The following is a 15,469-nucleotide window of genomic DNA, read 5'->3' on the forward strand; positions in this document are numbered from 1 at the left end:
GCCTTGTAGGCTGAGTAGTGGTAAGGGCAGGCTTTCACCACAATTTTTTCACTCGTTTTTTTGTTTTATTTTCGGAAGCCACACCAGGAGCAAGCAAGAGAGGCAGCAGCTTCTGACCTCGCCTCCAAGGCAACACTATTAAATACTGTCTCATCTTTACAAATGTCTAAATCAAAGGGGATAGAAACAGTGATTTTGCAGCATTGTCATTTTCATTCCTGCAACTCCTTTCCTCTAACAATGGGTTCATGGATGGGGTTACAGCTTGGGTTCCTGGGAATTGCTTGATTTGTCCATTCTCTGTTCCTAGGTATACACATCAGCATTAACTGACTTCCCAGAGCTAGGTGGCTGGCTCTTTAACCCAGGGCCTAGGGCTGTCAGCAGTGGGAGTTGGTCTCTTTATTAAGTTCCACCTGAAATGCTACAACCAATGATGGAATCATGGGCTGGGTTATTTTCTTGTCATTATTCCTGACTTTAATTTCTTCCTGGGCCTGATCGACAGGTAATATTGGTGAGAGAATTTCTTTTTCCCTTTTTCTGACAGCTCATAAATGTCTAGAACCGACAACACGGATTACACTGGTTTGCATTTTTAGTCTCCAGTCTTAAAATGTGGGTCCTGCGCATGTTTAGTCACAGAGCGAAGTGTTGATCCCTCCTTATTATGAGCTGCTTGGGCTCTAGTCCCAATTGGTTTAGTCTGGTGCTATTAAAAATCTTGATGTGTTTAGCATATGACACTGATTCGGTGGAAACCAATACAGTAGTAATATCCTCACAATGCATTGTAATTTATAGTGCTCTCAGGGGGTGACAGCCTTGGAATGCCTAACAGGAGAGAACTTATGAAAGCAGAGGTCACGTGGCCTAACCATCGCCATAACCAGGCCAGAGACTAGCTGCAGCTCCTTGTCCCCAGCCCCCAGCGTCCCCTCTCTTTTCCTCCACACAGAGCAAATAAAACAGCTATAGCTGCTGTGGCTGTAAAAACAAACAAACAAATGAAACCCAATCCTTTTTGTTGTGCTTGGACATGAAATCAAAGTTAAAATCAAGTCCAGGTTCCTTCATTTGTAACACTCCATGCCCCACCATCCCACATTAACCTGTCAGTTCTCCTAGTGGCAGATGGGGAATAGACCATGGCCTCCAAACTCCTTTTTCTTAAAAGCAGAAATGGAGAACGTTGTTCGTAGGAGAGCACTGTCTGAAGTTTACCTAATAATGATATTATACAGTAACTCTTATTGGGCACCACACTAAGTGCTTTACATGAATTATTTACTCATCCTCATTAAAGCAGTATGAGATAGGTACTGTTGTCCCCATTTTACAGTCGAGGAAAACTAGCTCAAAGAGATTAAGTACCTTGTTCAGAATCACATAGCTGGTTAGTTTCTGGGCCAGGATTTAAGCCTAGTTCTGTCTAAGAGCCCATGCTCTAATCCACAGTGTCATAGTGCTGGGAATTGAGAATATTTAAATCCAACTTTTTTTTCTTCTTACCAAATTTTTCTTTCCTCAAAATGAACTGAGTGGGGACTGATAGGCAGAGAGGAATGCCCCACTCAAAGCACTGAGCCCCAGCCCCTAGAACAGCAGATCTTTTTCTTACTGTGCTCCACACACTCCCCCCACCCCCAGTTCCCCTTGTAAAATACTGTTCATTATTGATTTTTAGGTATAAATAATCCTAGGGCCTTAGCTGGCTTTTGCTTGTACATTCTATAAAGTAAAATATGAACATGGTTTTTGTGGCAGGAAACAGGAAATAGTTTCCATTTTTCCACCTAATTATACAAGTTTGATAATTGGCCAAACTGGTAAGAAAAGCTCAGAAAAGAATTTACAGAGGACAAATTGCCAATAGGTGTACATTTGTCTAGGACAAAGTTCTAGTCAGTGTTAATAAGCATGTTAGTGTCATATTTTTTCCCTACCCTCTCAGTGCTATTCATTCCCACCCCCCACAATGAATGCTGTATGTATTCATAGAGGAAAAAACTGAAGGGCCCCATAACAATGATCGGAACATCAAACCAGCCTGAGAGAACACAGCATGTCCAGGGGGCCGAGGCTGAAGGGCAGGCCATCCCCTGCGATTACATTCGGATTACCGGCTTAATCTGCTTTGGTATTTGACCGCCAGCCTAACCACCCCCGGCTGCATTTGGAGGATATTGAGCACTTTCATCCCCAAGCACTTCACTGGCTTTATAAATGACCCACTCGATTCCCTTCAGCCTCCTCAGGGATGGGTCGTGGCAGCTGTTTAATAGCCACATAGCCATGTTGCAGTGTTTTAGGGCAGAAAAGCAGAATCCTGCATCCAGTTTAAGCTGCAGGGAGTATTTAGGAAAGGGGAATGTAATTATCCATGCTGGAAGTGGGCCAGGGCTTGGAGCTTTGGGGAAAGAGCCCTTTAGGACCTCTACTTTCCAGCCCACCTGAAAGATGGGGCCTCCTTTCAGCGGTCTGGGACATCAGCCTGTTTCCTGCTGACTTAGGAAAAAGCCCCCAGGCGCTGCCTCCTTCATATATTCCCCTCAGACCCTTTGCAAGGTCATTGAGAGTCCAAGGACTGGCCCTGGCTCAGCCGGGAACATATGACAGAATCCCGGGGAGCTGCCTTGCACACACCAGTTTGGGTATAACATATAATCAAATCAGAGTGACAGCAGGTGGAAGCAGTCTTCTGTTGCCGCAGGAGCTGTCCTTGAGTTCAGGAACAAAGACAGGGACAAGAAAGACAAGACAGTATATATTTGCACATGTGTGTTCATGCCCACATGCATAGGAAAAATAAGTATTTCACCAAAATCATGTATTGGATCTTTCTTTATTTTGGTGGCTGGCATGTGGATCCAAACCCATGACCTTGATGTTATAAGGCTGCCCTCTGAACAACTGAGCTAACCGGCCAGACCTGTATCTTAACTCTTGAGGGAATGAGAAGGGAAACTTTCTTCTGCATTCTAACAAAGAATTTAATTTCCAAGGTGTGCAAAAAAAAAAAAAAAAAAAAAAAAAAAAAGGTGAAGCAGTTAAGGGTGCCAAGTTCCTATGACCTGAGTGGCTTTTAAAGTCAGAAGAAAGGAAACCAGCAGCCGACTTTCTTCCTTCTTCGAGTACTTCTTGGGAAAGTTTCTGTGGAAAACCCAACATTCCTTGGACTAAAAGAGTGGTTGGAAATTCCTGGGGTGGTTTTGCCTCTCTGGGCCACACACCTCAGGACACACAGTTTTACAAGGCCCATGACTACAGGGACACCTCACTCATCCAGCCCCAGGTAATTAGATGTTCCTCATAATTTACTTTTTCAGATAATCAAACCTTAACCTGTAGAGGCCAAAATGTAAAAAAGAGATAGAGCTACTTAGAAAAAAATAGAAACCTTTCTAAATATTATATGTATTTACTGAACTTAATTTAGCCTTTTGTTAATGATTCAAAATCTAGATTTGGAGTTAGGAGACCTGAATTTTAGCTGTGCTTTTGCAGGTTAGTTTGTCTCTCTGAGCCTCAATAATTCTTCATATTCTGTCCCCTGAAGAATAGTGGCAAGGGTTAAGGGAGAGCAGGCAGGGAAGAAATGCTATTTCTCATTTTAAAAATATAGGCATTGGTGGGCCGGCCCGGTGGTGCACTGCTACAGTGCGCCGCTTGGGAAGTGCAGCGGCGCTCCCGCCGAGGGTTCGGATCCCACATACAGACCGGCTGCTCACTGGCTGAGCGAGGTGCGGGGGCAACACCGAGGGTTGCGATCCCGTTGCCGGTCCCGGTCCGGTACGGGCGCGACACTGAGGGTTGCGATCCATTGCCGGTCACAAAACAAGAGACAAAAGGAAAAAAATATATATATAGGTATTGGACTGATGCTTTTTATCAGCACCGCACTCTCCCGAGTGAGCCACGGGCCGGCCCGACTGATGCTTTTTAAAGGAACTTCCACTTTTAAAATCTGTGATGATTGTGTTCTGTTATACAGTGATACCATTGGGGTCTAAGGGTGCTTGTTTGCCCTCGCACTAAATGGTAGTGCTTGTGTAGTTCTGACACTGCCCTCCGATGTGAGCTGTCCCCTGATACTGTTGTCAATATGCCTAGGAAAAAAGTAATTTTCTGCTTTATTCTATACATAGTATTTTATACATAGATTGAGAATCTAGGAATGATCTTTCCTATAATGTAGAGTAGGGTACGTGGATCTTGTCACAATAAGCTGCTGCTCAGAGGCATTTGTCACTTCTGAGTTTGCAACTGTGACAGAGGCCCCCAGATGGCTGGTTTCCAGATAAGTGAGGTATTTCAGTGAAGTAGATTTGGATATACTCCTGTTGGATATACTCCTGGTCACAGTCCACTCACTTAAGAAAGGATTTGTGAGAGAAAAAGAAGTTGCCTATAAAGCATATTTCTGAGTTTTATTCTTCCTTATTAATTTTCATTATAAACTTGGAAATGTGTTTCTAGGGAGAATTTTTGGCCCTAAGATGTAATAAAATCACACTGCAGAAGGCAGCAGACCTTATAAAAGCACATATTCAAGGGAAAATTCTAATTTTACTGCATACTTTTGTGTTCAGCTTACGTGCCTTATTGATAGCAGTGAGGGTGTTTGGGTTTGGCACAGCTGCTCAAAGGTCTAAAGCCATGTGCTTGCCCGCTGCTGGAAATCAGATTGTAGCTATCATGTCCCCACCCGGGAAAAGGAGCAAACAAGCAGAAACAACTGCAGCAGGATCCCATGTACTTTTTGAATTGTTTAGCTTCCTACAACAGCTACAGAAGGTTGCTGGTCTTCAGCAGTGACTGGGCTGCTTCGGCTAGAGGACACCCAGAGATGGTAGCCCCAGTGATTCCAAATGCAGCAGGAAAGGACAAGGGGGTTCTGGCTCAGAAAAGGTCCCCCTGCAATGATGGACTGCACACTGTCAGCCACTGAGGTGGCTGAGGGGGCTTCCTGAAAATCCCGGCAGGGATTCCCAGGTAATGACCATTGAACAAGTTTCTTGACTTATAGTTTCCATAATATATGTGCCTTACTTAAAAAAAAATCTTATGCAAACATCTCAGTGGTAAAACAAGGTAAAATAGAGATGATTATTTGCATTATAAAAGGATGATTCCATTTTACAAAATTCACATTAGATCTATAAATAGTGCATTTAAAATATGATGTGTACCTAAGATTTTCTTTAAATACAGCTTCTAGTTTTGGGGTTTTTTTAAGACCAGATATACCTGAAATGAGTGAATTTCTATATTTAGACTTTCTGAATCGAGACAAACCTGCCCAACAGCTTTCACCTTCCTAATTCATTTTTCCTTTGCACATTTCTTAGAGGGAATAAGTGCATCTCACCTCCCTTTTTGGGGTCCAAATTTTCCCCATTACTAGAAATTACCCTTTTCCTTGCATCTTCTCCTTGCTTGAAAGCCACACCTGAGGGTTTCTTAACTCCACTTGGCTCCTCAGAGCTTCATTCCCATTTCTTATGTCTGCACATCCATGAGATAGGCTTTACAGGTTGTCTAATATTGAAATGTTCTACTGAGATCTCAGAGGTTGTGAGGTCCCTGTTCAGATGAACAAAGTTCAGTGTAAGGCCCAAAGCTCCCCCCCGCCTTTTTTTTTTCTTTTCCTTTTTGTCTTTTTTCATGTCCAGCAACGGATCACAACCCTCAGTGTCGCGCCTGGACCGGACCGGGACCGGCAACGGGATCGCAACCCTTGGTGTTGCTCCCACAACTCGCTCAGCCAGTGAGCGGGAACCAGTCTATATGTGGAATCCGAACCCTCGGCGGGAGCACCACCGCACTCCCAAGTGGCGCACTGTAGCAGTGCGCCACCGGGCCGGCCCCCAAAGCTCCCCCTTTTATCCTGCTCCAGTTACCTAATATGATGTCAGAAAATTCAGCAGAAAAGACAGACCCTTTATTCCCTATAATCCCATTGCTTGCTTCTCTGCTTCTCTCCCCAGTGAGAAAGTGGCGTATGAAAAGTACCCTGGGAGGCTTGGGGCCATGGCAGCTTGAAGTGGGAGAGCCAGCACCCCCAGGAGGAGGGAGCCTGGGGCCTGAACTCATCAAGGAAAGCAATGCCAATGTATGTCTACCTGTCCAGGTGTCTTGTGGGGTCTGAGGTAGGGGTGGGCTGCTGACCCTTGAGGGCAGGGACAATGTCTTCTTCACTTCCTCATCTCCAGTGTGCCCATCTGGACACAACACTCTATAAGTGTTAGGCTGAATGAATATGCAAAGCATTTTGGCTTGGTCATCCCAGGGTGAGGGCTTTAGGCTTGGAATGTCACAGCTATAGCATTATCAGAGGGGACCTGTGGAGGAGGGCTAAGAGTCTCCCACTGTGGCCGTGGGTAGAGCTCTGAAGAGGGTGGGAGCCATCCTTTCCCATCCTTTCCCAAGAACAGCCCTTGAGTTTGATTTGCCTTCTGTAGCCTATCTTCATGCGTAAGGACACCAAGATGAGTTTCCAGTGGCGGATTCGAAACCTCCCCTATCCTAAGGATGTCTATAGTGTCTGCGTGGACCACGAGGAGCGCTGCATCATTGTCAGGACGACCAACAAAAAGTGAGTAGTGTGGCTGGCACCTGTCTGCTTGTGTATGAGCAGCATATAGGGTGGGATTTGATCTGGGGATAGGTCTCAGACTGTTCCTTACCCCAGAAGGCAGAGAAGCCTCCCTCTAACTCTGAGGGAGGAAGGAAGGCAGAGCTATTCAGGAGGCACTGAAAGTGGAAGGGCTTCCTCTCTGCAGGACCAGCATGAATAATGTAATCAGCTCCATCAGGGTCAGGAAACTTGAACAAGAGTCTAGTACAGTACCTGGCACATACCAGGGCTCATACACATTTGTTGAATAAATGAGGGGATGAGGAAATCACATGGCCACTAACTTGTTATCTCAGATGGTTCTGCTGTGAGGTTATTATGACCTTGACCTCCTGGTGGATCCAGTCCATGGTGAACTTGGACTGGAGACATCACTGTCAGAACTGGCAGGGAGCCAGGGCCTGAAAGGCACGCCTGTCTGAGGTGGCAGTTACAGGACTTTAAAGTACTGGACTGGGCAGCAATAAACCTAATTCCCCCCTTGAATGAGTGACATGAGCAGGTGCTTTTGTTTCTTGGAAGTCTCTTGCATTATGTTTCAAATGGGATAATCAACTTCCCTTGTGGTCTGCTAGGGGGGAGGCAAACTGTCAGGGTTGAAAGGACAGAAGGTGGCTGAGGTGCAATTCCATCATGGGTTTTAGAGCTCTGACTGATCACAAGAGAAGAAAAGAGCCCTGTTTGAGCCTGAAGACAATAACCCTGAAACAAATTGGTTTTGACCTGGGCCAGAGGGATTATAGTATAGGGCCAGCTCCCATGAAATAGACTTGGGTACTGAGATTGGAGGTTTTATGAGTTACCTGTCCACAAGCTGTGAAGCCACCCAACATGCCTCATGGGGTGCAAAGCCTAACCCATAGGTACTACCACCCAGCCACTTCTTTACATGCAGTAAGGAGGACCCAGCCCCTCACACAGTGTGGTGCGAGTCTCCCCTTCCATCTCCATCAAATCCATGAGGCCCGCAGGGAGGCTCCCAGGTTTCCCCAGTGCAGCCCTGGGTTCTGCCCTCCTGTTATGACCACTATACCCCATCACTTTGGCAGGGTTAAGGGGACAGGGGTAGAGATGAATGAATTAATTTTAGGATTATTGCTGTACATGCAGCCAGCAGCCCCTGCCGTGGACCTCGTCTTTATAAAGTCATAGTAATAAGGGTTTGCGTTTATAAAGCACTCTGAAGCCCTCAGATAAAAGGCAGTTTATTCCAGTTACTGTTAACATCATTAACAGGAGTCAGTGCCTAAAGTGGAATTTAGCAATTTCAGACAACAGAGAAATTGCCTGTAGGAAAACAAACCCCATACTTCAGCAAGCATTCCCTGGTGTAAGATGCCCAGGGTCCAAACTGGGAACAAAAGTGCTTCTGATAGCACTTGAATCTGCAGCCTAGCACTTTGTGGAGCTGGCTGCTGCCTCCTTTTTGTCCCCCAGAGGTCACTGTCGAATACAGATATCAGGCAGAAATGTGATTACTAGGGAGTGAGAGAAGAGAGACTAGCTAGCTCACCAAAAAATTCATCTGCGGACAGATCCTCTGGGTCCCATCTCCTGCGTGCATCCAGCCATAGGTGGCGCTGTTGGCCAGGAACTCCATGGCTAGAGACCCACTCCCGTGTGGTGTCAGCAGAGGAAGGTACATTTTTGAAATGATGGGTGAGACCAGATGGGATAGGAGTGATGCTCCCAGAGGGGCAGGACTAGGGGCTGGATTCCCAAAGAGGAGAGAAAAGTGTTTCAGGGCCCATTTTGGAGCCCACACTGAGCCTCAGGTCCTACGTCCCAGCCTGGCTCAGGCCCACCCTCCTCAGGTCCCTTTGCTGGGAGATAAACTAGAGAAGCTGCTAAACCCTTAACCAGATCTTTCCTGAGTCTACTGGCATTTTCACCTTCTACCTGGAGTAATGTGTTCTATACCTTTACTCCCATTAATTAAACAGAACTCAAGGCTATTCCTTTGAGTAGTGTTAACTTTTTCAGAATACTTTTAATATCTGTTTTCTGATCATCACACCATTCAGAGATGGGCAGGATACATATTTTTACTCTTGTCTTATATATTAATGATTACATAAATGTATATATAAAGCCAGAATGATGAACTGACCTGCCAGAAGGAAAGTTAGTGACCTTCTCTCTTGATGCCAAGGCACCTGCAGTTTCCACCACACTGTGGCATTTCTCTCTGATTTGACCTTTTCTTTCACCTGGAGGTTCCATGCCTGCCCCAGTTCTAATATTCTAGAATGTGGTTACTAACCAAAACCAGAGTTCTTTTGTCCATACTTGTCTTGTCCCTAAGAACTGGGTTGGCCACTTTTCTTGAAGGAATTGATTCTAGTGTATCATGTCCTTGGCCTCAGGTACTAGTGAGGGATGAATCAGGTAAGGAAGAAAGTGCATTTCCAGGATCCTAGTGTGGCACCATCGGGTCCTGATAAGAATGTTTGTGCAGAAAGAAGGTTCTTAGCCTCAGCCTAGAAGCTAGCAACTGTAAGTGGAAGGACCAGGGTGATGGAGTGGGAAGATATTGGGTTAAATCTGGCCCCTACCACATACTGGCTGTAGTATTTTAGGCAAGGTTTCCTCATTCATCACAGGAGACTCATACCTACCTCACAGACTGGAGAATTTGATGAAATCATATATGTACACGCACCCAGCACAGTGGCTGGCCTGAAGTAGGTCCTTAACAGTTTTTTGGAAATTTGAACCTGAAGAGAGCTTGGCTGATTTGACGTTGGTGATATTAACACTGTGGGAGTGTTAAGAGGCATTGCTAGAAAAAGGATTCTCTGGTCAAATACGTTTAGGAAACTCTGGATTAAACAGGCTTCTCTCTGTTAGGAGTCTGAGAGCCTTTAGTCTGTGCTTGTGCTTTGTAACTCTCTAGCCAGGGCTACTGTGGGTGGGGGTGACCAGTTTGTCCAGAGTCCTGATGTTTGAGAAGATATGCCTAATGGTTTTCTAAGGGCAGGTCTGGCTGGAGGCTTCTCTGGACCCCTCTGGCCAAGCTGGTGTGCAGGGCACCCTGTAGAGGTGTATGGGGCATGGCCCAAGGGACTGTCTACAGCAGCCCTGCTTATGCTGTCAGCCTTTCCTCGACAGCCTCTCTCTGAAGGCCTGGCCTCTGATGCCCCTTCTCAGTCCACGGCAAGGGAGAATGGGTTGGGGAGGAACTGGGAATTGGGGAGGGGATACAGTAGAGAGTGAAGGGAGGCAGTAGGTCATCTCTGAGATAGCCAAAATAAAGGAGTTGTCTGTTTGGCATAGGAAGAAGAGGCATAGCGTTGCCCTGTTCTAGGCCCTTTGATAGGGAATTAAAGTTCATCTAGTGCAGATCCTTTATTTGAGGAAGGAATTTGGAGGAGGAAACTAAGACCCAGAAGTTAAGTGGCCTGTCCAGGGTCACAAGGTAGGGCCAGAAGTCCTACCGTGAGCATTTACTTCTACATAAGTCTTTTGAAGGCTTCTGACATTCAGAAAGGAAGGCTACTGATGTGTGGGAGAGAGTACCAAGGGGACCTGCAGGTGGTTGGATCCCAGGGGAGACAACCTGTTTATTGCTGAAAACCCCTACCCCCACTCCTATATCTGCCTCATCCTCAGGCAGATGCACGAAATCTAGATGCAGTGGTCTATTACTTTGTGGTGAGAATGTAGAGAGATGGAGGGATCAGATTTGGGGAATTATCACTTGTAATAGGGGCTTCTCCATTTATCAGGTTTTTGGCTTGGGCAATATACCTAAGCGTTCTGGGCCTCAATTTCCTCTTCTGTAAAAGAGGATAATAGAAGTAGCCAATCTGAGAGGGTTGTTTTGAGGATTAAATGTGTTTAAAACAGTGCCTGGCACAGAATAAGCATTGATTTAAAAAAATTTCATCTTTCATTTCATGACTGACACTGAGAACAATGAAGGAAGGGAGCTGGGAATGGGGGAAAGTTGGGCACATCTGCAGGAAGCCAGGGAACTACCCCGCTGTAAGAGTTTAGCTTTTAGCAGAAACAAAACAAGGTATACTCAGGCAGGGATATGGCCTGTTTCTTGTTTCTTCTTTCTTAAATCCATAGCTCACAGCTCACAGCTCAAGGCCTAGGACACACTGATACCCAATAAATGTTTGCTGCCTACCTACAGCTGCCTGAGGCTGAGCATTCTAACCTTTCCAGAAGCACAGTGGGTCCCTCGCATGTCCAAGTGCTGATGAGAAAGTCAAGTGCAGTTCCCTATCACTGGAAAAACCCAAAGGCTGAGAGCACAGAGATGAGAAGGGGGCGGGTTACCCCTGAGGAGAGAAAGTAGGTATCCCATATTCCCCTGAGTGCTGCCTGTCAGAAGCCGCTAAGGAGAAGTTGTTTAACCTTAACCAATAAACCAAATCCAGGGCCGAGCCCGTGGTGCACTCAGGAGAGTGCAGCGCTGGGAGCGCAGCAGAGCTCCTGCCACGGGTTCGGATCCTATATAGGGATGGCCGGTGCGCTCACTGTCTGAGCGCAGTGCGGCCAGTCTAAAAGGAAAAAAAAAAAAAAAAAAAAAAAAAATCCATTGCAATAAACTCAAAACAAAGTTGAGCCTCTGGACCTGCTCTGCCTCCATTCCCCTCGACTGGTGGTAGGAGTGTAGGACAAGGAGCAGGGGACACGGGGACGGGTCAAGCCATGTACCTCACATTCCCTCTGATCCTGTCATTGCCACTGAGGCCAAGCTCTAGGCTTTTTCTAGTCCCACTGCCCCAGCCTGGGGAATAGTTCAGCTGTGCTGCTTCTCTCCTGGTTCTGCTTTTTGTGTATATTTGCAGGGAAGATGTTAACACTTCCTAACAAGCCTTTGTGTTCATCTAATCTCTACTGTTTAACCTTTGACTCTCCCCTATTATCAGTGTCTGCCACCTTTGCTGGCCAGACCAAGGGCTCCAAGAAGAGCCCGCAGCCTGGGCTGGCTAGGAAGAGGATGAGGCAGGCATTCCACCTGGGCTGCAGGCAGATGGATCGCCTTTCCCTGGGGCAGAGCTTTGGAAAATAAAACAACTTGCAGTGCCATTAGGATCCCCCAACCCCCACTCCTTTTGAACTGTCAGCCTTTATGTAAACATTCTTTTCCTACCATAGGTCCCAGTACCTTGGTGGGGAGTGGGGAACCTGGGAGGAGAGGGGCCCTGAGAGCCTCTGCTGAACTGAGGGATTTGGGCTGGGAGGACGGGGGCAGAGTGCTGCATTGATGTCAACTCTCTGAGTCCCCAGGGCATCGGGGCTTTTGAAGTGGACTTGGGGTAGCTGTCACCACAGGACCAGGCCCCTCTGATGTATTAAAAGCCCCATCTTCTCCAGGCCCCTCACTTGAGTTGTTTGTACCTGCCTGAGGCATTTTCCTTCATAGCCCACACAACCTCTGCAGCAGAAAGTGATGCTCTGCCCAGGTGACAGGTCTGGCAGCCCCTGGCCAGAGCCCAGGCCTCACTTCCACCAAGGAAATGCCAAATGTTAGAGACCAGGAGGCTATTCTTTATGCTCTGGTGTAATAAGCATCAACCAGGAGCAAGGAACTTTTAATCAAGACTCCCAACTCCAGTGATAATTGGCTGTGAAAGCAGGCAAGACATTTCATCTCTCTAAGCCTGAATTTCCTCTTTGATAAAAGGGGTCAAATTTCCTGCAAAACAAAGTCCAGTTATATACATTACAGGCTGGGTATTGCTGGTTTTTGTTTTGTTTTTAACTAAAAGAGATCATTAATCTCTGGACTGGTACCTGCAGATGATAGGGAACACGTGTGGTGTGTGAAAATGGAGGAGTGGGGTCTTGAGACCAGAAATGGAGTCCAGAGCCCCAGAGATCCAGCTTTCCAGCTTCTGTGATGAGTCACATGGTTTGTCCTCTCAGTGAGATTTCTCCTGTGGATGTACTTTTCTCTCTGGCCTACAAGGAGAGTCAGGATAATAAAGCCTTGAAAGACCCCAAAAGATGAAAAAGTTGCTGAGGTCTTCAGTAGAAGTGCCATGTCAATAGCAACTAGGGCCCCAGCTTTGGAGGACAATCCTAGATGTCCTTATTCTGTCTCTTGCTAGAACACGTGTCCCATTTTCTGGTGTCCTCATGAGGCTTTGAGTGCAGAGGAGGCCCAAGCTGCCTGAATTATTTGTGTATTTCACAAGGCTTCTTCTGCCTGTCTTTGGGAGTCCCAACCCTGAAGTGTGAGTCACTCTAACCCCTGATCTAATCACGGAATTATGACTGGTTGTGCTTCCACCGTTAGACTGGCCATAAGGCTTGCATCCTTTTCTTTCCAGGGCCACTGAGCTCTAAAATGCTGGTGTTCTAACTGGTTTCCCTTCTTCCTCTCTGGTGGTGTGGGAGAACTGTGTAGAAGCTTGGCAGTAGAGGGCATAATGCCCAACTGTTGGGGTCACCTTGCTGGGTGCCTCAATGGCCTCTGTGTCCCCACAGGTACTACAAGAAGTTCTCCATTCCTGACCTAGACAGATACCAGCTACCTCTGGATGATTCCTTGCTGAGCTTTGCTCATGCCAACTGTACCCTGATAATCTCTGTAAGATTCACCCAGACTTGTTGGCCACTGCATCAGGGGTAGCTTCCTTTTTTCCTGCCCACATCCCATCCCATAGGAGTCCCCAGTCCTGGCCCCTACCCCTGAGGTGTGCTTGCTAGAGAATAGGCATATCTAATTCAGCAAGGGGGAGAGCAGGGTGGGGGCTCAGGCAGGAGCCTGATTATATAATTCGCAGCTGGAAGAAGGTAGAGGATGATGGGGAAGAAGTAGAAATCACAGGACTTGGGTTCTGATCCAAAGTCTGCTCTCACCCAGCCATGTGACCTTGAGCAAGTCATTCAACCCGCAGGCCTCAATTTCCTCATGTGCAAATAAGGGGATCAAAAGGGGCCCCAAGTGTGAGTGTGTGGAGGGAGGGGGCAGTGACTGAATTATGTCCCCTTCCTGGCTCTATCCACAGTACCAGAAGCCAAAAGAGGTTGTGGTGGCCGAATCAGAGCTACAGAAGGAGCTAAAGAAGGTAAAGACTGCCCACAGCAGTGATGGAGACTGCAAGACCCAGTAGTTGGCCCCTGAGCCTTGCACCTCCACCATGGAGAGTGCTGTGAGACTTCAAGACTTGGTCCTTTCTGGCACAAGGCAGCCTGCTCTCTCTATAAGAACTAGACCGTGGAGCACTCCTAGTCCCTGTGTCCTGATCTTCTTTCCTGAGTAAAGTCATTGAGTTCCTGCACATGGACTGCTCTCTTGTCTACTGTATGCTGCCTGCTCCCAGGCCCCATTGGCCTTCCTAGGGAGGGTGCTGGTATGACATTCCCTCCTCCTCACTCCTGAGGACCTTTGATATAAAGCCTTCCCCAGAAAGGGAGAAGAGGATAGGAGCATGTGATCCTGGCAGGGCAGGGCTAGGCATCTCCCCCAACCTGTTTGCATAAACCCAGAGGAAGACTAGGCCAGAAGGGACCCTGTGCTACCTTAGCTTCTTGCAGAAGTGGTTCAGAGGAAACTCCCTAAGATAAGTGTGGGCAAGTGAGAACTTTTAAAAATGCAGAAACATTGGAAATAGAATGCAGGATGGTAAGACATTGTGGGGGCCAAGCCAAAGAAGAGTCACAGTGTCGAGCAGGGTGGGTGTGTGTTGGGGTAGAGTGAAGAAGGATCACCACAGATGATAGCAGCCGAGCTCCCCAGCAGCCTGGAGCCCTTCCACAGACCCTGCTCCATACCCCGTAGGTACACCCATCCCATCACCAAGGCTAAAGGGGTGGGTGATCAATGGAAGGTTCTCCCAAAGAAAAGAAACCTTGTTCTTTGGGACACAGAGCCATGAGGCTGGTCTTGTCCTTTCCTCGGCATACACATCCCTGAATCTGTTGTTCCCTCTCCCTGAGGCCTCCCAGAACTGCCTGACAAGTGAAGAACTAGATCTGTAAACAATCAAACTTTACTTTTACAAAAATGAAAATTGCAGTATGTTTCAGCAGCCAGCCTGAGGTAGGGCTGGCTCAGAACTCACTCAAAACTCATGGGTTCCCTTTTGTCCTTTCTTGGTTTCAAAGTGAAACTAGGCCACAGTGCCCTGGGAATGAACCCTCAGCCCCAAGAGGTTGGTCAAGGGTGGGGTCTGACTGAGGGAGGTGGCTGGTGCCAGCAGGGGTATTGGCGGCCTTACCTCTCCTTCCAGAGAAGGGGCAGAAAGGGACCAACTGGGAAGGTGGGAACACCTCACCTCACTCTATAGGCTATCATGGCTCTAACAGAGAGTTGGGGGCAGGCTGGGCCTCTCCAGGCCAGATCCTTGCTCTGGCCAAACAGGAACGCACGGCCTGGGTTTAGCTGTGCTCTCTTAAAGCAGCAGGTCGTGTCTCTCCAGCAGGCTCCTGGAAGGGACTGCATCTCTGGGTAAACCCCAAAACCCCAGGAATCAGTGGCCTCTAGCTTAAGCTGCCCAAGCACTGTGGTCACGAGTCCAGGAGCACAGGGGGCAACTGGAGTGGAGGAATCACCACACCCTCTGGGCAAGAGAGGTCCCTGAGTAGCTGATTTTCCTGGCCCACAGGCAGGGGTGGCCCTGTCACAAGTTTTCAAAGTCCAGGACGTGAAGGTTGTAAGACAATGCAGCATAGAGATGCTTGGTGGTAAAACGCAGGCAGTACACAGGACTGCTGAGGGGGGTTGATGTCAGTGGGAAGGCCTGGAAAGGAGGGCACAAGAAGTGGTAAGAGCTTTCCAAGTGGGAAACAGGGGTGCCCTAACCCAGGATCCCCAGGCCCAAGAAACAGGGACATGTGCCACTGAAGGCTTCGTGCAGCCCA

General features: G+C 47.5%; 2 protein-coding genes across 3 annotated transcripts in view; one reads left to right on the forward strand and one right to left on the reverse strand.

Moving 5' to 3' along the window:
• The window catches only part of DPCD (deleted in primary ciliary dyskinesia homolog (mouse)), a 20,296-nt gene extending 6,407 nt beyond the window's left edge, over positions 1–13,889 (forward strand). Inside the window, exons 2-5 of one of the 2 annotated variants that reach the window (XM_008581998.1) lie at positions 5,991–6,115; positions 6,465–6,598; positions 13,091–13,193; positions 13,615–13,889. In XM_008581998.1, coding sequence (XP_008580220.1) covers positions 5,991–6,115; positions 6,465–6,598; positions 13,091–13,193; positions 13,615–13,719 — 467 coding nt within the window. In that variant the 3' untranslated portion in view covers positions 13,720–13,889. The remainder of the gene's footprint in view (positions 1–5,990; positions 6,116–6,464; positions 6,599–13,090; positions 13,194–13,614) is intronic. The other variant, XM_008581999.1, reaches the window with a different exon arrangement.
• A 691-nt stretch (positions 13,890–14,580) lies between these two features.
• The window catches only part of LOC103598085 (F-box/WD repeat-containing protein 4), a gene marked incomplete at its 5' end in the record, with an annotated part of 56,614 nt that continues 55,725 nt past the window's right edge, over positions 14,581–15,469 (reverse strand). Inside the window, one exon of the mRNA XM_008582007.1 lies at positions 14,581–15,348. Within this exon, the coding sequence (XP_008580229.1) occupies positions 15,229–15,348 (120 nt within the window). The remainder of the gene's footprint in view (positions 15,349–15,469) is intronic.

This window comes from Galeopterus variegatus, unplaced genomic scaffold (assembly GCF_000696425.1).
Source record: "Galeopterus variegatus unplaced genomic scaffold, G_variegatus-3.0.2 Scaffold2501, whole genome shotgun sequence".
In the NCBI taxonomy this organism is placed as follows: domain Eukaryota; kingdom Metazoa; phylum Chordata; class Mammalia; order Dermoptera; family Cynocephalidae; genus Galeopterus; species Galeopterus variegatus.